The sequence below is a fragment of the Patiria miniata genome, unplaced genomic scaffold, assembly GCF_015706575.1.
Source record: "Patiria miniata isolate m_02_andy unplaced genomic scaffold, ASM1570657v1 HiC_scaffold_27, whole genome shotgun sequence".
NCBI lineage: Eukaryota > Metazoa > Echinodermata > Asteroidea > Valvatida > Asterinidae > Patiria > Patiria miniata.
Genome location: NW_024037066.1, coordinates 2505839 through 2526655, shown reverse-complemented (window position 1 = coordinate 2526655; position 20817 = coordinate 2505839). Strand labels below are relative to the sequence as shown.

At 39.2% G+C, this 20817-nt stretch overlaps 1 protein-coding gene across 1 annotated transcript in view; it reads right to left on the bottom strand.

Annotated features, from left to right (window-relative positions):
* Window positions 1–482: 482 nt before the first annotated feature.
* LOC119734406 (fibrillin-1-like) overlaps window positions 483–20817 on the bottom strand; it is a 47513-nt gene continuing 27178 nt past the window's right edge. The window contains exons 34-59 of the mRNA XM_038207903.1: window positions 20120–20368; window positions 19298–19435; window positions 18421–18546; window positions 17633–17755; window positions 17217–17335; window positions 16487–16733; window positions 16251–16364; window positions 15990–16109; window positions 15264–15383; window positions 14761–14853; window positions 13917–14009; window positions 13322–13384; window positions 12867–12965; window positions 11379–11471; window positions 10290–10382; window positions 9957–10049; window positions 8987–9079; window positions 7643–7744; window positions 6809–6952; window positions 5540–5652; window positions 4408–4630; window positions 3609–3693; window positions 3132–3211; window positions 2584–2870; window positions 2141–2224; window positions 483–2020 (exon numbers count right to left, since the gene is read on the bottom strand). Of these exons, the coding sequence (XP_038063831.1) occupies window positions 1964–2020; window positions 2141–2224; window positions 2584–2870; window positions 3132–3211; window positions 3609–3693; window positions 4408–4630; window positions 5540–5652; window positions 6809–6952; window positions 7643–7744; window positions 8987–9079; window positions 9957–10049; window positions 10290–10382; window positions 11379–11471; window positions 12867–12965; window positions 13322–13384; window positions 13917–14009; window positions 14761–14853; window positions 15264–15383; window positions 15990–16109; window positions 16251–16364; window positions 16487–16733; window positions 17217–17335; window positions 17633–17755; window positions 18421–18546; window positions 19298–19435; window positions 20120–20368 (3251 nt within the window). The 3' untranslated portion in view covers window positions 483–1963. The remainder of the gene's footprint in view (window positions 2021–2140; window positions 2225–2583; window positions 2871–3131; window positions 3212–3608; window positions 3694–4407; window positions 4631–5539; window positions 5653–6808; window positions 6953–7642; window positions 7745–8986; window positions 9080–9956; window positions 10050–10289; window positions 10383–11378; window positions 11472–12866; window positions 12966–13321; window positions 13385–13916; window positions 14010–14760; window positions 14854–15263; window positions 15384–15989; window positions 16110–16250; window positions 16365–16486; window positions 16734–17216; window positions 17336–17632; window positions 17756–18420; window positions 18547–19297; window positions 19436–20119; window positions 20369–20817) is intronic.

The window sequence follows — 20817 nt, the reverse complement described above, 5'->3', positions numbered from 1 at the left end:
ACGCAAGCTAGTGCGGGGCGATAGTGCAGTGGTACCGGCGGCTTGAAACCACCCACGTGACGGGCTTTTGACCAATAAGAATGGGTATTAACTGTATGAGGTATTTACGAATTGCACTGTATATTAGCAGTTTGTAATTTCACTCTTTGAATTTCGCTTTGGCAGTGCAACCGTTTTCTGACTGCCTCATTGTCACCCTCACTGAAGAAACTAAATATCCATGTCAATCATAAGTTAGTTAGGACTTGCCGAATCAGTCCAGTGTTCTTGCGAATACGTAAATTCTCTAGTTGAATGCATAAAAGAATTGAAATTACAGAATAACAAAATACGGTGCTCATAATTAACCTGTCGCTGTTTGCGAGTTAGCCACGCCCCTTAGACAACCCTATGGAATTTTGGACATTAAGTTTTGTTTGTCTCAGATTTCGCGTCTTCCGCGTTTCTTTGTATATCATGTAATTGTACAATAGTTCTCAAGGTTCGTTGATGCGATCCTACCGCGATAGGTTTATTTCAGAGAAACTCCAATTAATATTTCAAATTGATACAATACTATACTTTAAAAAACTGTCAACAATTCGTAAATACAACTTCAGGATGACAAAATATATACTTTGATCTAATTAGGCCTTTACTATTAAGTCATAAAACGCTGCTAAGAAAATAAGTTTCATAAACTTTGATTTGGACAAACCGACATAAAATGATATGATACTGTAAACTTCCGAATGAAAAAAATGTTGATAGGGCCTGCTTAAGCTAAGCTAAGGATAAATCATGACGGTGTTAATTGATTGTTTTGTTTTACCTGGGTAGCCCCACCGGATGTCTAGGAACTGTTCTCCCTTGGAAGTCTGGATTTAACTGTTGTCATTTATGTCATTACTCCGAGTTAAGCCCATTACAATAGATTAAGCACAAAAAGTTTACGTTTCTATGCCTTGATAAAATACAGCGGATGGTAATTCAAAACGCAGCTGCAATGTTAAGCCGGCGATTATATAAACTGTTTCGAATGTTCTAAATTCGACAGGAACACTACTTTCAAGACTCAAAAGGAGTGTTGGCTCCATAATACACTCTTTCAACAACACTCTTTCTTTAACACACAGAGTATTCATTTTTCCATCCGCTCACTAATATAATACAATAAAAAATAGATTATAAAATGTTTTAACTAAGAGCTGATCAAAATACACAGCAGCATATAACTTGTAACAAATCCTAAGAATTGCTTATGTTTAAAAATGAAAGACATTAGTTTTCTCATTACATAAAAAAACAGACCTCGTAACCCTATTATGGATTAAATACACCAATGAAGAACAAAGAACTTAAAAAAGCTGCTTTACCACAATCAGTTAACAGTTCCATCCAAGACTGTGTAGAATTTCAAAAGGTAACCCACAAAAAATATGGAATACATGTGCGGTAGTGTGTGAGGCTGATGATGATAAGGGGGCCGAGAAATTTCAGATCATATTAACACAGAATGTATTTTATCTTTATGTAATAGTAATGAAGCCAACCACAAAGTAAGATATGTTTAGTTTTATTTAACATCAGTAAATGCCCCCCTCTGGTGGGGATGAGTGTATGAAATTAAAATCATGAAAAAAGGGGTATAAAACAAATATGCTTCACTGGATTCAAAACAAGTTTCAACTGAGATAGTTTTTTAAGAGGTTAGTTTTGAAAATGGGTGTTTGCTTTGTCTTCTCCTACAAGAACCAAGAAAACACCTCAAATCAAGAATAAGATGGGGAGAGACACGGTACCAAACTGGGTGAATGCAGTATGTGTGAGGATTCATTCCACACAAGAACTTGGATAACTGTGGAACTGGTAATCATGGTAAAGCTGCAAGCCGTCGCTTAGTCGTTCAGTCTACTTATCCCATGGGCATTACTTGTCGCAGAGCTGCATCTGCAGCTATGGAAGCTGTGACCAGTGACGAGGTTTAGTAGTAGAGGGCGGGATTGTACACCGTGCGGCCTGCATGAGCCCTTCCATCACGCTGTGAAATAAAACACCAAGGGGACATATCACAAGTCTTGAAATTAAAGTTGTGGTGGAGTGTAAGCCGAGGGTAAAACATTTAATATTTGAAATTTACAGTGTGATCATGTAAACTCACCGCTTCGTTTTCTCGGTAACGTTCCAATGCCTCGTTCCCAGTCACCACGTATGGTCGGATGAAGTCTTGGCGATTCTGCATAGACTTTGTGTCATATACAAAGAAAACTTAAATCAGTAAGTTACACGTGACGTCTTAAATTATACATAGATATGTCCAAAGCAATACATTGATTGTGTCCATGTCTATATACAAACACCTTGTCTATTTGTATCAGAATCCATTTTATCCCCGAAGTACAGCACTCTTGCTTTCAAGGGTCATCAAGCCCCACGTAAAGTAAGATTGGCTAAGATCTACTTTCCTGAAATCAACAAAATCCTTCAAAACCCCATTGTGGATTGGGAAAGATCTTGGAAGGCTAGGGTTATAACTCCAGCAACTTGACAGGCTCTTTCTTCAGAAACCTCTCTAAGAGAAAGAACACAGTTAACCTGCCTCACCTGTATGTAAGGTGACTGGCTCATGACATGAGCGAGACGATTCATCCTCCTTTCTTCCTCCCTGTAGTCGGTTGCACTGTAGCCTTCGTCAGAGGACACGCTGCGATCTCCAAAATCGAAGGGTTCCCTACTAGATCGGAACTGTCTACTTGACTGATGGTAGTACTGAGCCTTACTATATTGACGCCTCATTAGCATGCAGAAACACATGGCTATTCCTGCTATAGCCAACAGGAGAACAACACATCCGACTATGATGAGAACTGTAGCTAAAGGTGAAACACCACCTGCAACAAAGAAAACAATACAAAATAAGGTACTTTTCGTCCAAAACCTTCAGATTAGGAACGAAATGAAAACGCAATTTTATTGCAAATACCCTGAGATACATAAACTGAATGTCAGGAACTGAGTTTTTTTCCAATGATCCGTAAAATCAACATGCTACAAAAAGGCCCGGCTGTAAATATAGTCCTTTAAAATGAACCAACTGTCTATGACCTTCTTATCTGGGGACATTTAGGGAAACTGATTCGAATGGGACGTACCTCCTGGGGCTGCCGTAGTCTCTGGGGCTGTCGTGGGTACTGGAGTCTCGCACTGGTCGCCAGTAAATGATGCTGGGCAACTACAAAACACAAACAGATTACATCCCACGTTTGTATAACATAACATCTTAATTTCTCAACGAGCATTAAAATAAATATGTATCTAAAACTCACATTAAGCATTCCCTCAGTTTTTTTTAAAGAATCTGGGCCGGCATAAGGAGGAATTGCACCATCGCCATTGTTCAATCAAATCATGGATGTGTAAGTGGCATATATACTCGGTCAACATCAGCATTTTCAATTACCGATATATCGACCAACTAATATCAATTATTATCATAATTAATTGATATAGGCAGTGCAACCCATACTAAAATCATTCAGGCACTTTCCGGCCTTTTTGTCATGTGCTGCTTTTAAGGTTATAATAATCCAACTCCTTTCATGCAACTCCAGCTTCGCCCCCTAAATTACCTGCAGGTTAGCTGAGGGTTGAAGCCTGTCCTCTCGCACGTTCCGCCATTCATACAACCATCTTGTGTGCAGTCTGATAACAGTGCTGATAACAGAACCAATTACAAAAAGTGTAAATGTCAAAATGTGCAAAATATCCACTGGTGGATTTTTTCCCAATGGACCACTGCTTTACCGAACACTTTGTGCTTAGGTTGTCGCAGGGATTGCATTTCTAATTCAGGAGGTTTCCTCAGTCCATCTATTATTCACATTTTTGTCAATTACGTTAACACAGCTGTACTCAGTTCAAAGTCGGAGACCATTTAAATGATTGAGTGTCCCACGGTTCTAAATCAATTTCATATTTTCTTTCGTATTGATGTCTCTGTTTCGGAGGATAACTGGAATATCAATAACGAAGTGAAATATCCAAACAAATGTTAAAAAAGCTTACACGCCTTCTAATCAATGTTTGTACACTCCATGTCAGTTAGTGTTTTCTACCTGTAAATCTGTTCTTTGTATTTGGTGCGGTTGCCCTTGTTTCACCTAATAGTCTACAAGGACAACAGCATCATATAGTGCTTAGAAACGTAGTATTAAGCGCGGTATAAATGTTTGCTATTATGATTATTATTATTATTAGTCAAAACATTCCTTTAACCATTAGCACTTGTATTACACTGTGTTACATAGTATTTACTCATTGATGAATCCATAAGCCATACTAGGGCTGGGGCATTTTGGGGTAGTACTGGTAGTAACAGGCAAGTTGGATTGGGGAGATCATAGGAACTAAGACATTACAAAGCCTTACATGTGTTTGTGTAGCTGACAGAGTCCGGTACAAGAGCTATGTCTGTAACACCATCGTTTATTGTGCCACCCGCTGCAATCACATTGGTGATGACATCCACCGATGGTTGTTGCCCTTGGAATGCTAGCGCAATATGTGTAACCACACTGCCACTCTCAAATCTCAAAACTTGTACGGCAATCACACGGTTAGTCAAACTATCTCCCCGCAGTTTGCTCAGAATCTGGAAAAAGGAGAAAGTAGCGTTCAGATGGTAAATAGACGAGGTCAGTTCTTATTCTTATTGCAAATATGAAAGTCACTTCTGACATTGAGGTAATTTGCCTCAGGAATTTGCAAAGTTGAATACATTTCCACCACAGTAAATTTTGTAGTGGATATTTTGTCATAATGAATCACTATATTTTGTCATGATGAACCCATCTTTACCGTCATTCTTATGACAGGGACGACAGCTGGTACCAATTACCCGACAGAAGATGCCAGAAATTAAACCCGGTTCCATATCTGGTTCTTTTACCTGAAAACCCTCTTTGCATAAACACAACTTTTCGATACTATAGGGAGACACAACTTTTGCACTGATCAGTGATAAATAACCCACAAAAAAATTGAAAAAATGTGTCTTTGTATACCCAACGAATACTTAAATTATGAGGCTTTGCGAGGGAGATGCCTTTCTGCTTTTGCAGTCGACCAACTCGTCAATGATCAACTCGCATACTGAAGTTTGTATCCTTGTGGAGTCATTTCTTTGTTCTCGTGTACTAAAATTTTAGAATGTGAAAATCCTGTTTCAGAATGCTCCTATTTTAACCAGAATTAACTTCTTGGGCTGAAATTCGGACTTCAGGGTACCGTGTATGATCAGATCTCGGGAACACATAACACATATATATACACACCCAAGTGTGTATTTACCTTGCTCTTTCAAAACGACAACGGGTATAAGGTTCCAAAATTACCCGCAAAAGCACACCCCTATGCAAATTCCAGCCCATGGCCAGAACTGGCATATGGATTGTAGAGGAACTTGTTCATATCCCTGTGTTCACAATACACAAGCTTTAAGTTCATTCCCACAGGGGCGTGCACTTAAATACATGAATGAAACAAATTAATGGTATATTACCGCTGAAACAACCCTTCTGGCAAGTTGTTTCCAAGCAGCAGCTGCTGGGTTACGGTAGGCACTGAGGAAAAGCAGGTCTAATGACATGACAAATCGGAGTGCGGACCCTCGTTCTGAAAAAAACAATAGCATTTTTTTTGTTTCAAATTAAATTTGGTATACCTGTTTTGAAGTGATCTTGAAGATGCTGTTTTTGTGAATCATGAAGCTGTTCTTGGAAAAAATGAAACGTAGAACTTGCACACTGTAATCATATTGTAATGATAAATACCCACTGGCATATAGCGAAGGGAGGGGGGCGGTGTGGTAACAACAACAACCTCCATAATGCACACAACCCCCTCCGTACACAGCCTGTTACAACTGATAATGTAATAACCAACGGATAATGTATCACCAACCGATAATGTCACACAAATTAACAAATATTGTATTACTAACCGATTATGTAACAAAATTGACTGAGATTGTATCACTAACCGATTATGTAACACAATTGACTGAGATTGTATACTGAATGTTACAACGCTATCAGTCAATTTTGTTACATCGGTTACGACCGATAACGTAGCAACAATTGACCGATAGTGTACTAAATGTTGTTACATATCGGTTAGTGAATGGTTACAGTATCGGTTGATTTATGTGACATTTTCAGTTGGTGATACATTATCCGTCGGTTACATTATCAGTTGTAACACAGCCTGCTTGTGCATGGTGCGCTGTATGCAAAGGGAGGCTTCAACCATCAAATTTTGGGGAAAATTGTATAACACCTCCCCCAACGAAAAATGTCTGGCTACGCCACTGCAATTAGCTTGCAAGGTTTACTTTACATTGCTAGTGTTGCATGCATCTTTACTTAAGATGCATGGCACATCATACAAGTTTATGGCTACGGAGTTCAAATAATAGCCCTGCAAACGGAGATATCACCTCGGGGTTCTCTAGACCAGGGCTGACATTTTCAACCCGGGTTGAAACTCTCGCCAGTGTTCATAAACTATAGTAAGCGAAATAAGCTGGGTTTGCACAAAACAATGTGCAACGATGCGGGGTTGAACACCGTGTTGGAACTCAAAAACTCATCCAGGGACAGCACTGGGTTCGCTCAGGATTGAGTTCAACCCGGGCTGAGAGGCTTTAGTGTGAAAAGACGTATAAAAGATCTGGAAAGCTCAATTGAGAAAACCCTGGTGAAGCATTCCACAGGCCTCAGGGTTAAAGCCTTGTTCCATCAATTTCTAAACTTGTAGAACACAGACTTACGTGTACATGAACCATCACTGTTAGTGAAGAACCCTTGATAACCATTGCATTCGCATGTGTAGCCCACAGCATTCGTAGCCGGTTGACAGAACTTCCCTGCAGCATTTGGGCACAGAGAGGTGTCTGACAAACATGGATTGGCAGCTGCAAAACAAAGTAAAAAAAATAAGGAACAATGAAAACTGTTTCCAGTATTGTTACGTTAATGCCAATACAAGTACAGGCCTTACCCTCTTAGTAAACAATAATATTAATAGGGCTGAACTTCAACTTTAACTTCTTGTAGCAGTTGAAACACACATTTTGCTCATAGATTGGTCAACACATAACATGAAGTGGAAATAAATCGTGTAAACATGGAGAACTGACGTGAGTAAAAACAAGACGATTTCTTGGAGAACTTTCACACAAAGAGCTGTTAAACTGCAGCTTGCATATCCTGCCTAAAGACCGTTTCATATATGATTGACGTTAAAGCCTAAGCGAAGCGAATTCGTGACATCAACAATTATTAAAGTTACATTGTGATATTTGCCGTACCCCTAACGAATTCGCTCTTATAACTCGCTTGAAGTATGAAATTATAAGTCCAAAAAAAATTAAATTCAATGTATATTGGATGCAATGATACACCTCATGAAATGAATGGGAAAAAATCATGAAGGAGTTGTCAGCCTTCCATTTCTGGAATCAGAAGCAAATAACTTTGGATGAAACCAGTATCTTGGAAAATGAAAGAATCATACTTATTACAAAAAGCAAGCTGTAGCTGTGGAACATTGTTAAGTCAGGAAAATCTTTTTGTTTCAACAGCAACTCATCGCAAAACCTTACCTGCACAAGTTGGTTCAGCATAAGCGTACGGACAACGACACTCACAAAAGTCTGAGTCGAATTCACCTCCATTCAGGCAACTGGATGCAGACAGCGGGCACGCTGGTACAAACAAGCACACAAACAATGAGCCGGATGAGAGAGTTAATTAATGGTCATTGTAAGTGACAGGTGCCTAGGGATCATGCTTCAAGTCTTGATGCTAGCAACAATAATGCATACTCAGATCGTTTATGGCTTCTGATTAATGCAAATGTCTTTGCATGAACAAAGACATTCCCACTTTGGGAGGGAGACTGCCAATACAGGCTGGATACAGCACAAACGGGTTGAGCGATCGGGTACAGTTTTCAAGATCTAAGGTTCTTTTGACGTATTTTAAGTGAGGCCCTTAGTATGATTTGAACAATGAAATAACAGTGTAGGTGGTGGGAAGAAAACCTGGGAATGACATTCCAGGCAAGACCCACTGAATCCGGTACGGACTGAAAACCTATTCACAATAAAGGCCTAGGCTAGATTCGAATCCGGGTCGCAGTGGCGGAGGGCACGAAAAGTGGAGCTGTGCCAAACTGATCCCCAAGGGACATGATTATGAGCATGTAGAGTTGGAATAAGGAACTGGGTATTATTGAGAGTTTTCTGATGCATAAAAATAGCATATCAAAACGTTCAGGAATACTTTCCAATCAGTTAAGAATTTAATTAAACAATTTAATTGTAAAGTGTGAATCAATGCTGGATAAAAGTGCGGTACATTGGGATGCAGTTGAATTGCATGTCTGTCATATGTTGCAATCACACGTACTTTTGTTGAAGTTTAATTAACTAATGTTAATCCAATAATGGACTGTATGTTATGTATTTGACCAGAACAGAAGCCCCGCCCTCTGCGGACGTGGTTGACAACACCTGCGCCTCTTGCATGTTCCAACTTGAACCGTAACACCTGCGCCTCTTTCATGTTCCAACCGAAGGCATCATGACCGTGTAAAGACACACTTGTCAGAAGGGCCTTAAAGATCCCCCTTTTCCCAGATTTTAGTGGACACATGGTCAGTTTTCAAGGATCACAAAAGTGGAGTTTTTCTCATTGTGTGAAAAGGAGATAACTAAGTTATCCAGCAAGTCTAGTAATTGTATACATGTATATGGCAAACGAATAGTTAATCAAACAATTAAGACAAACGTTTATCCAACCTCCAAGAAAGACATGCTGTTCTAGATTAATTTCTTTCCTTTGAAATGTATGGGAAATTATGCCAGCCCCCTGACAAAAATCCTGAAACCTTTCTTGATATATCACTGTAAATCGCACATCTGTCTATAACTTTGATTCCATACCTGAACAGTCAGCTCCAGTCCAGCTCTGTGCACACGAACACTGGCAAGTAGCAGTGTTGAGCGTTCCGCCATTCATGCAATTCAAGTTGCAGTCTGCAACAAAAAATCTCTATCAGTATTTTTTTTACAGTACAACAGTCCCTTTCTTCAGTGGTAGGCTACTCTATACAAACAACTAATGTTTATGAATGAAAGGGTAAGAATTATTTCATGAAATTTTCATAGAATTTTCGTCGTGGAATCGAATATTCAATCAAATGGCAGGACTTTATTCAGGCGTTGTATAAATATCAATACGTGTATATATAGCTTATCAGCTTTTCTCAGCAAAACAGGTCACACTGAGATGTGATACCGTATAACCATGTTATAATGAAGATAATTGGGTCGATATAGTGCACAGTGGTCACCATTTTAGGCTGCAAATGCTCTGGGGCCGCAAGTTTACGATTATTCTTTCAAACAATTAATTGTTCCCTGTTGGATTACGTTTGCGATTAATCAAACGGCCGATTTTCTTGCGGAAAATGTGGGTTGAGAAAAACGACGGCGATTTACAATATCACCTATATATATCTCGATTTTGTCTAACTTAGGCGATTTCCATTGGGTTTTTTAAACCAATATCATAGGCCTATTCGTGGCGATATTGTATCGCTATGTTGTCCAACGCTACATGGAATGTTTGAGATTTTTGGTTTTAGACGTTTTGGGCCGTTCTCTTAAGCCTTTTGAAAGGAAGCGTTTGTTTCCACAAAGTGGTTTTCTATTTAATCAAATAGAAAATGCAACCGGATAATCGACACTTTGATAGTTTAATCGAGTAACTGAATAGTTCAGCGCTCTTAAAATTGTACATACAATTTGGGAGCTAAAGAGGCTGTTTGTATATAGCCAATTTTGTTATGGTGGTGTTTTTGTTATATATGTTCTACTGTATGTACATGCCTATGACTGGTCCGGTACTCACCAGTGCAGGTATTTCCCATCCAGTTTTGGTCGCATTGACACTGACACGTTCCGTCATTCGGTGTACCTCCATTTGCACAGGAAATTTGACAGTCTGAAAAAACATCACAGTACTTTTATCATAACAAAGTATCTTAAGATATTGTTAATATTAAAAAGGGTATGAACGGAGCTAGTGTGACATTTCGTTTCATGTTTTCAAAATGGGTTTTCTTTTGTTTGTTTTGGTTTGTGTACTACAAAACAAGATTTGAGCAGCTAGCCAGTTTTAATTTTGGTAGAATCCTTAATTTCCCAGGAGGGATATGCAGCTACAATTAAAAGCAAAACTCACCAGAACAGGTGGTTCCAGTCCAGCTACCTGTACATGAACACTGACATGTCTCACTATCGAGATTCCCAGCATTTGCACAGATCAGTTGGCAATCTGTAAATAAGGTTCAAATTCACCTCTTTCATATCATACCATTTCTTTTTATAATACCTTTTGTTACAAATTCAATACCTCATTCAATTCGACCTTACATCAGTTGCTGGGTTCACAAAAGAACTACGGTTCACCTAAGGACAAACTTCCACTTAATCAATGTACGAGTTTATTATTGAATTTTATTACAGGATCAGATCTAGGCTTGAAAATTGCGTACATCAGGGAACTATGCCTTTACAGTTGTGACTACCACTAGTTTGACTGTACAGCTTGTTTGGACTTTACAGATTTCACACAGGGTGGAGGCTACATCACATAAGGTAGAGTAATTGAACTCTTTTCCAGTTGATTAACATGAAACGTCCTCTTCTATAAAGACAAATGTATTGTATTGTGTCAAATTGTTTCTTATTAATCATCTTAACATTTTCCCCCACAAAGATCGCTGCCTTGATTTGTTACAAGATCGATGCACCTAGTTCAAGGTGTGCTAACATCATGATTTTCCTTCAGTTTCCACACTGTTAAATAAGAGCAGTGATAGATTTTTCGGTGAAATATTCAATGATAATGTAACGAACTGAATTTCACTTTGTTGTTGCTTTTGTTCATTAGCCGCTGCCGGAGAGCACCGGCGGCGCATTGTTGGCGCGTTGGGTCACAGGTGCGCTGACCTAGTTCTTTTGTCTAGCTAAGCGCGTGCTCCGAGACTGCCTTTTATAGATAGGTAAGTGAAAGTTTTGTGAAGCTGTGCTTGACTGCTTGTCTATGCTGGAGATCAGCAGTTGTAGTTCTGATGCTAGTTGCCCACAGAGTCTGTTTGGTGAAATAAATAAGAGCTTCTTTTTAAGTTAGAAATCCTGTGTGTTGTGTGTCCCCTTTTCTTGTGAATGCTCGACTTGGAGGACAAGAGCACATAGGTTCACGCTGCAATAAAAAAAAAAACCAGGTAGACAACAATCCCTTTTTTTGGAAAGTAAATACAACACTCACCAGAGCATCTTGTTCCCATCCAGTTACCTGTGCATGGACATTCACAGGTCTGACTATTCAGCTGTGCACCATTTGCGCATTCTAACGGACATACTGCAAACCAAACAGATGAAAGTTTGTAAGCACTATGGAGACTTTAAGTTTAACAATGTCAGTTCACATGTGATTTGCCAAGAAATGTTAAACGCTGTAAGTGTGTGACCACATAACTGCCGATGAGCCAGCTTCCCGTGATAATGAAACACTTGAAAGACTTGAAAAGAGGGGAGCATGACGTAACCTGGAAAAATGGATCACTAGATCACTTTGTTGGGAGAGCAAACAAAAAGTAACTTCACACTGGTTCAGGAGGGTTAGGTTGCGAAATGCTTAAATAGGTAAACACAAACAACTAATTCCTTCCGATATGCTCAAAACAAAGTATTTTATTGATCAAAGACAACTTGAAAAAAACCAAACTTGTAAATCAACCAAAACACACAAATCAATTGAATTGTAGTAAATCAGAATCAACGAGCAGATCAATGAACAGGATTTTAGCGATACTTCCAAAAAAAATATTTGAGTGAACAAAAAAAAAACCTTTTGAGTCAGCAAAAACCTTGAACCAAAAAAAAACCCCAAAAATAGTAAGAAACCAACACGGCGCTGAAAGCAAATCACTTCGTAATACAATCAAACCATCCAAAGTGGTCCAGCAGACTGGCCCATCTAGGCAGGTTGGGCTAGGGAAATTTTGGCTTGCTCCCTCTTCACTGCCTGTCTGCTGAATGGAGGGTCTATATCTTCAGGGGCACAGAGCACACTAGGATGGGGACATTCCTTTGTCTTATGTAACACTAGGGGGGAACTACTCTTATCGACTCAGGAGTCTATGTTGTTACTTGAGAACCACTGGGGAAACCACATAGGGGTGTACTTTGCTTAAAAAAATAAGTTAACCGGGGAGCTACATCTTTTCAAGTGCAATTAAGTAAAAAACTAACTCAGTGAATTTCTCCTCCTTACACTAGCTGAACATATTTTGTATCAAGAGGAAATGTTAGAGGTGGATAGTATTCAACAAAATCATGCACCTTTTAAATTTGTTCATAAAGGCCTCATTATGCCAATGATTAGTCAGTTCTGCTGACAAGGGTGATCATTTCGCTACATAAAATGGGCTACATGACATGGGTTGTGCATGTATGATGACCCAATGAAAAATGAAAACAAGTGGTGGTGTATATTGACTTTGGAAAGTCCGAGAGAGCATGCATTCTTGATATTGACCAAACTGACAACTGGGGATGGAGTTTAACCCAAGACTCCCCTCCCCCGCCTCACTCCTAGAGAGAGCGATACAGAACGTTGAACAATTCCTTTATGTGTTGTGTGGTGCAACTGTCTGTAATGTCAGAGCGCCCTAATTCACAGAAAGAGGCTAGATTTCCTACTTAACAGACAAATATATTAAGATAGTAGAAATCATGATCGGTGTTCAATTACCTGAGCAGTCATTCCCTGTCCAGTTCTGGTCACTGTCACATGTACACTCACAAGTTGTCTGATCCTGCACTCCATTATTGAGACAGGTGGATGAGCAAGCTGCCATACAGACAACAAAAAGGGAGCAATGAGTAAAATAAACTTGTGTTGCTTTATTTTAATTTTAACTTTAACACCCAAAAATGAGCGCGCAAAAATGCAACTGGATTTTTCTTGCATTTATTAGGTTTATTGGCATGTTGCCGTCATTTTGAATTTTAGAATGAGAACAAGTAACATAAAAAAGAACGAGAAGAAAAAGCCACTGTCACTTGGTAATTAATGGTATGGGTGGGGTCATGTATGATTTTTTGCCAAAATCTGCAAATTCATATCTTGTAAATATCAGAAACATGAAAACAAAATTGTAGTGGGGTAATTTTCACACGTCCAATATTGTCCTTATTTGTTCATACCTGAACATTGACAAGTACTGGTGAACAGATTCTCTCCTGGCGGACAGCTACTTAAGCTGCACTCTAAAAAAAAAAAAAAAGGGAGAGAACAAAGTTTATCCAAATCATTGTTCATAACACTGCTCAATTTTTTTGCTCTAACTCAAATTATTTTTAGAGACTGTATCCTTATAATCAGCTCTTTAATGTTTTGTTAACACCAGCGAAGAATGCTACATGGTGAATTTCCATCATTTTGTTTTATCATATGCCAAACCTTTCCATTTCATTTGTATACTTGCACTGGGCCCAATCGGCAACTGAGCCCAATGACGTGATTTTCTGCACACAGGGTGTCTGCCTATTTCACGGAGACCGTCAGTACGAAGACAGAAGACAGTATACACGCACTCTGACTTCGAAGACAGAAGTTTGAGAGGATACAAATCTCCAAGCGTGTTGTCAAGTACGCTGAAGGTCAGCGTCAGTGCAACAGTTTCTGCTACAACTAGCACAACTTTTCTGCTAAATAATTTCTGTAGTGCTATAAAATTGGGTGCAAGCACACATCCAATCACAACGACACAAGAAACGGCAATCATTATATTGTAATTACCAGTACAGGTCGTTCCACTCCAATCGTTTATGCATGTGCACTGGCAAGTCGCCTGATTCACATTACCACCATTCATGCAGTCCAATGCGCAATCTAGGTCAATCACATAACATTTAAACAATTAACATCTGCACCACATTGTATTACATTGTATGTATTTTACAACGAATCTATTAAACCGTGCAATAATTGGGCTTTAGAGATAACAGGTGCATGTGGGGCATTGAAGTGACTATAATGGGCTAAATCCTGCCTCACATTCCCATTCATAAAAAGATCGACCACAGGTGGTCTAATGTTAATCTTTCATTCCAAAGTGTGGAACGTCATGTGTTCCCGACAAATATTTCATTTTAAGGCCCAAGCAAACTGCAAATAAATGAAATGAAGGGATAGAAATGATGTGGTAGGTGGGGCTTGAAATCAAGAGCACAGGCTTAATTTAAACTAAAAACCTGTGCAACGTTGTTGGTTTTTTTTAAATGAAAGAAGCCATGGCACTATAACTGAAGCAGTTTTTTTCACCCTGGCCTTTACATTTTAATTGCTGTTCGTAGAATGGTTACCCAAAAAAAGAAAGTGTAAATGATTTAATATCTACATCTGATGAGGTATGTAAAGGTCCTACTTTTTGCTCCAAAAATTTACCAGGATTACTTGAAGTCTATTATTCCATTTTATACACTAGACCAATCAATCGTCCAGTAGTGACATCGTAGCTATCTGGTCAACTAAATTTAAACTCATGGCCATAAACTCTGCTTTCTTCAGATCCCTTTTGACACTAAATAAAACCAGTAAAATTGTTTTTGTTCGTTTGTTTTTACTGTTTTTGTTAACTGACCGTTACAGCTCAGTCCGCTCCAGTTGTCAGTGCATGCACACGTGCATTCTGCAAGATCAAGTTCTCCGCTATTCGCACATGAAAGCGTACACTCTGAAAAGAAAACACTTATTCAGCGCTCATTTTATATTCCTGTCTCTCGAGTCTCCTAAAGATTCTCAAGGGCTTGTTTCATATTACCATTCTGTTACCCAGAGTTACTAGAAATATCTGACTATAAAATAGATTTTCGGACATTTTCAAAAACTTGCCAACCTTTTTTAACTGCTTGTTGTTTCTCAAAGGCATGGATTGGAATTTCCCCCACTATTCCTCTTTTATTAATTTCAGTGAGCTAGATAGTTTGTAAGGTTTCCCTATACTGTGTGCTAACTACTATTTGCACCGTCACTGATATCCTCAAACCCATAAAAAAAGAAAAATTGAATATTATCAAAAACCGATGAATGATTGAGCCAAAACTTAATTCTTTCTTCAACAAGCATAACATTTAATTTTGTTACCTATTTCACAGTTTTCTCCCATAAATCCTACGTCACAGCTGCAGGTGTATCCACGAGGGTTGTTCAGAGCGTCGTTGCAAGTTGCTCCATTTACGCAGTCGTTGCCCATTTGACAAGGTGCTTAGGAGAATATACAAAAACAATATTCAATTCAATCATAACCCAGAGGAGGGTTGGAAATGTTTTATTAGTTGCTATATAAGCCAGAGATAAAGGTAAGCATGAAAACCGACTCCAAAATAGATTCCTCTTTCATTAACTTTAATGACCTTTCATGAACTTGAATGACCCACCAAACTCTAGTCGTTCCATACTTGTTCCATTCCAATCTCTACTTTCTCAATTGTGGCATGTGTTTTAAAACTTAAGCAAGAGTCATCACAGCCAACAAAATTCTAGAGGAAAAGCTTAAATAAATCTCTCAGATGAGAGAAGTTTTTTAATTCATACGTCTAACAACCTGTTTAAGTAATTACAGTGCATACATCAAGGCTTAATGTGGAATGAGATATCGAAACATATGTAGATTTTTAGAATTACCATAAAGCCTTTACAAAGAACTGTCAAGTAATAGGGGTCAAGTAATAGACTATGTAGAGTCATGTAAATATTTTTAATGATCTGTATTTGTCTGTAATCCCTGAACATTTGAGTATTGGTGTCAGCCTGCTATGCCTTTGATTTCTTGACACTGACAAATGAAAAGCACATAGTTCCTTCAGTTACCTATTGTTTCGCACTGCGGGCCACTGAACCCCTGACCACAACTACAGGTGTATCCAGTGTCCGATGTCGAGTCAACTGCGCAATTCCCACTATTCATACAAGGGTTGACGTCACAAGGTGCTGTGAAAAAAACACAATCCATGATAGTATAAATGTCAAACAAAGTTTCCCTGATTCGTTTGGTTTGATGACATATCCCCTGTCCATGATAGCCATTCCCTACATATAACAATTGTGCTCTTTGTACGGAAGTTCACCTACCAACTTGGCAGTTTTGTCCGCTGTAGCCCGGCGGGCAGCTGCACGTGTATCCTCCCGTGGCCAAGTTGTCTTCAACACACTCACCACTGTTCTCGCAGGGCGCTGAATCACACTCTGGTTTGGAAAAAAAAACAGCCGAATATGAATTATTTAACTGTGAATGTCTCCTCTGCTCGCTATTCCCCTTTGTTAGAATAGAGGTTGATTTATATCTCATCTTGAGAGTGAGGACTTACTGGGGTCGCCGATGATGAATGTCCGTCTGATCAGCTGGTGGTTGGGAGCCAGCTGACCCCCATTGCCACCCGTCACCTGGCCAAGCAATGCCATGATGATGTCCAGATCCGAGTGTCCAGAGCCACTGTCGAAGTTGATGACCAACTCCAGCAGAGCTGTTGATGAGTCTGAGTTGAGCGTCAAGTCTGTGATGACCACATCCCTGAAGGAGCTAGTCAGTGAGGAAGCTATGAAAGCTGCCTCCATCTGAGTTCAACATGAGCCATAAAGAGTACCAACAATTCAGGATGGGAATCACGTTTAATATGATAAACATTCAACAAAACTTTCACGCACTGTCTAAACGTTTCAAGTTTGAAAGGTCCAGTCAACATTTCACAAAAGTAAGCCACCACCTGCCTAAGTATGCGTCTGGTTGCACATGGAAGAGGCAATGAGCACTGAACTTGTTGAAGCAAAAACCAGTTGCCATGTTGCAAATAGTTAAATCAAACCTCCTGGAATGTCATCAAGTCAAAGAAATAGACAGGTGTATAGACAATGTTGATCTCATTGGAGTAATGATCTAATCAATTTCAGTTTCCTTTATAAAAATTTAATTCCATTTGAACGGTTAAGAAAAACTCTAACAAAAAAAAAAATTTAAATGCACCACATCCATACCAGCAGGCACCATCAATCATTTCAAAATTATGGGGGATTAAATTGTTATTGGTGTAATCTATGTACCGAATTCTTCAAATCTTGGCGGTAGGTGACGGAGCCTGTTGCCAGATCAAATCCAGCACCGCCCACAGCCAAGCCACTGATGATTTCAAACACGGCAGATGACGCTTTTGAATAAGCCGCTGGGGAAAAAAACATACACATTAAAATAATAAGTCTCTGCAAAGATGACCTGACAGCCACAGTCTTATTAAATATACATCCACTATATTCTTCTAGCTATTTTTCCTATTTCTTTTCGGACTAACGTTTTGGGAAATGTTTGTCCGCATTAGCACACCAGTCATGCTCACACCTTAATTTTCCCTTTATATCTATACAACGTTTGTCGTGGAGGTCAAAGTTTTAGTTGCAAATTAAACAAAAAACAAGTCATGAATGAGTGTAACGATTTCCAACAAATCTAGAACAATATTTACCCCGACATGTTGCGCCTTCTTGATAGAATCCTAACATGCAGTTGCACTCATACGTCCCTGGCAGATTAGCGCACATTGAGTTGACCATCGTACATGGAGTACCTCCATTACATTCGTTCACATCTGAACAATGGGGAAGATGTCAACAAACACTTCACTAAACCAAACGCATCCTGCGTATTTTGGCCAAGAACCTTCCTTAATCCTCAGGACAATTAACCAATTAATTTAAATGGGCCATCAAACCCAAATTTATGAGTGTAGGTGGTTGGGCTCTATCTTCCATCGTTCCTGCAAAATCCTTCAAACATCTTAGTTTGACGGATCGGGAGTGTAACAAAATCACTATAACTATGATAAATGTGATACAAGGTTTTGCAAAGTTGAAATTACAACTGGGACACAGTTTGTAGATTGAGACGGGTTAAGGCTTTTTCAAGTTTACACACAGATCAAAACCAAAGGCCTCAAGTTAAGCAATGGACACAGATTCCCAATGAGGAAAGACATTATTCCAGGAAGAAAAATTGGAACGTTTTCAGTAATTTGCAAAAAGATAACATTTGTCAGTTTAAGCGGGAGGATGTCCACCCGAATAAAATTCACTTTTTTTCACAGGTATTTACAGTTCTTATACTGAAAATCGACATTTGAAATGAAAGATTTAAAAATGATGTTGATTCTACAGTATTAACTGTCTAAAAATAGAACAAGCGAAAATGTATCAGTAGTGAGTACATATTGTTAAAATTTTCAGCACAGCACTGTTTTGACAATGCAGTTATTACCTTCACATTGGCCCAATATCTTCTCATACCCCTCCAAGCAATCACACACGTAGCTACCGATAGTGTTGTTACATTGAGAGGTTGATGTTTCGCAGGTGTCAGTATTCAAAGCACACTCATCAACATCTGAAAGAATCAGGAGACAATCATTAGTATATGAATTCAATATTCAGTATTTGCCTGATAACTCACAAACATCAATGGGCAGGATTCTAGCTCCAGGCTCAACTGAATGGAAAGAGATGCACAACTAGAGCATGTCTATAACTCTTTCTCCCAGGGCATCCTTTGCGAAGGAATTTTCCTAAATACTGCAAATTTCATAACTGAGTACAGGACCCAATTGCACAATCTTTGTACTTCATCGTTCAAGAAGCATCAAGTAGTGATCTATCCAGTTTAATTGAGGAGGGGGCGGGGGCGTAGGGGAGCACATGGGAGGGGAGGGGAGAAACTTGTAACCCCAGCGAAATGATCCCTTTGATAAATTGAGAGCATCAGCGTTTTACTACCAGTACTGTTTGGAACATCTTCTATTGAATTAATAAGCCCAACTTCCACCGACCAAAACATAGATATGCTAATGGCATCATGTCATTTTGTAGTTACAGTGAATAGGCTCTACCTTCTTGTTAATCCTGCAAAATCCTCTGAAACCTGATTTTGGAATTTGAGGGATCTGGAATGTTTACACATTCACATTAGACCTCACAAATTATTTAGGACCAAATTCACTCCAAGTTGGAAAGTGCTTGTGCAAGTTCCATACACTTGTCCTGGCATCGCATGACCCCCTCCCTGCTCACATTCTAGCCAATGTATAACCGGAGCCATAGGTTTTTAACTTGTGTATTAAAATAAAAGAGAAGGTGTTTACCATCGCACTGTCTGCCAGCTGGGAAGCCTGCAGAGACATAACCTTCTATGCAGGAACACATGTAGCTACCGACATTGTTCGTACACTCGGCAATGTTGGCTGCACACTCATCGGTACCGGTCATGCATTCATTTACATCTACAGACAAGATCGATTCTCAAATATCAGATTTGATTTCATATGTAAATTTCGAGTTTTGGATGTGGAAAGCAAGTCGATCGGCAATTGAACAGATCTTCAACAGCAATGACCCTTTTTCAAATGTTGGTGAACTACCTAGCAGAAAGGAACTTATTCAATGGAGTCTAAACGTGTACTCCTGTTCGTCAAAAATCTGGTGACTTCGTTAGTTTCCAAAATGCGAACCATCATCACGAAATCTTGCCCTTTTCAACTTTAAAGTACAGTGAGACAAGGCCTCATTTGATGGGCCGGTCGACTTTTTGGTTTGAGGAGTTAATGTCCATCTATAAGTCCTCTTCTACTTGTCCTCAACTTTATCTTTAAATTCAGTCAAACATTTCTGAAACCTTTTTTTAACCCATTTCAACTATTTCTCTCTCTTGATCCTGATTTTTATCCGTAGTTCATGGTGTTTGAATTTATTTTGCAATTTCAGTGGTTGCCTCAAAAACTGAATAAAATTAGTTGTTTGTGTTTCCATTAACGCACTCACCACCCCATTATATTCGTTATTGGAAAGGGCTTGTTTAGCAGTATCCAGAAATATGTCAATTCGTAAAAACAAAATCAGACTTTTAAGCTCATTTCGCGTAGTCAGGTCAGAGATGAGAAAAGTATAAAATCGGTTAATTGTTTTACCTTCACAATATGTTCCATTTCCTTGGTAACCCTGGTTACAGTCGCAGCGATAGCTCCCCTCGGTGTCTGTGCACGTCGCTAAGGAGTGACACACGCCAGGGTTCTCCTGACACTCATTGATGTTGACGCACGAAGTAAAGCCATCACCACGGAAACCATCGTCGCACGTGCAGAGATAACTGCCTGGGTTGTCCGTGCAGGTACTGTTGGTAGCGCACACGGGGATCCCACTCTCACACTCGTCGACATCTGGTGAAAGAAATGGGTGTTGTACATGTAATTTTACGGTCGCAAAATAAATGTGGGCGCATCAAGACTTAAGAAGGCCTACCCCATTTTTCTTACCAGGTGAAGTGCCTGAAGAAAATGGGAAATGTATTTTAGCTCATAATGTGTACAGGTAATTAAAGAGTGGCCTCACATGTTCAAAATAAGATCCATTTAATGTGGAAAAAAACTGGTTTACGTTTTCGAGGCCAAAGTGGCCAAGGTTAACTCTCCCTCCCCTCTTTTTTGTTCTTAGAAAAAAACCAAATCTATGATCTGTAAATATGAATATTAAATCAGTACCGTGTGTACTTGCTAATTTATGCTAGCTCCGCCTATTGGTCATCTGAAGTAAAAACTAAATTCTAATTGGCGGAACGATTTCACCTTGTTTCCATTAAGACACACTCACACTAAAAAAATTACATTGT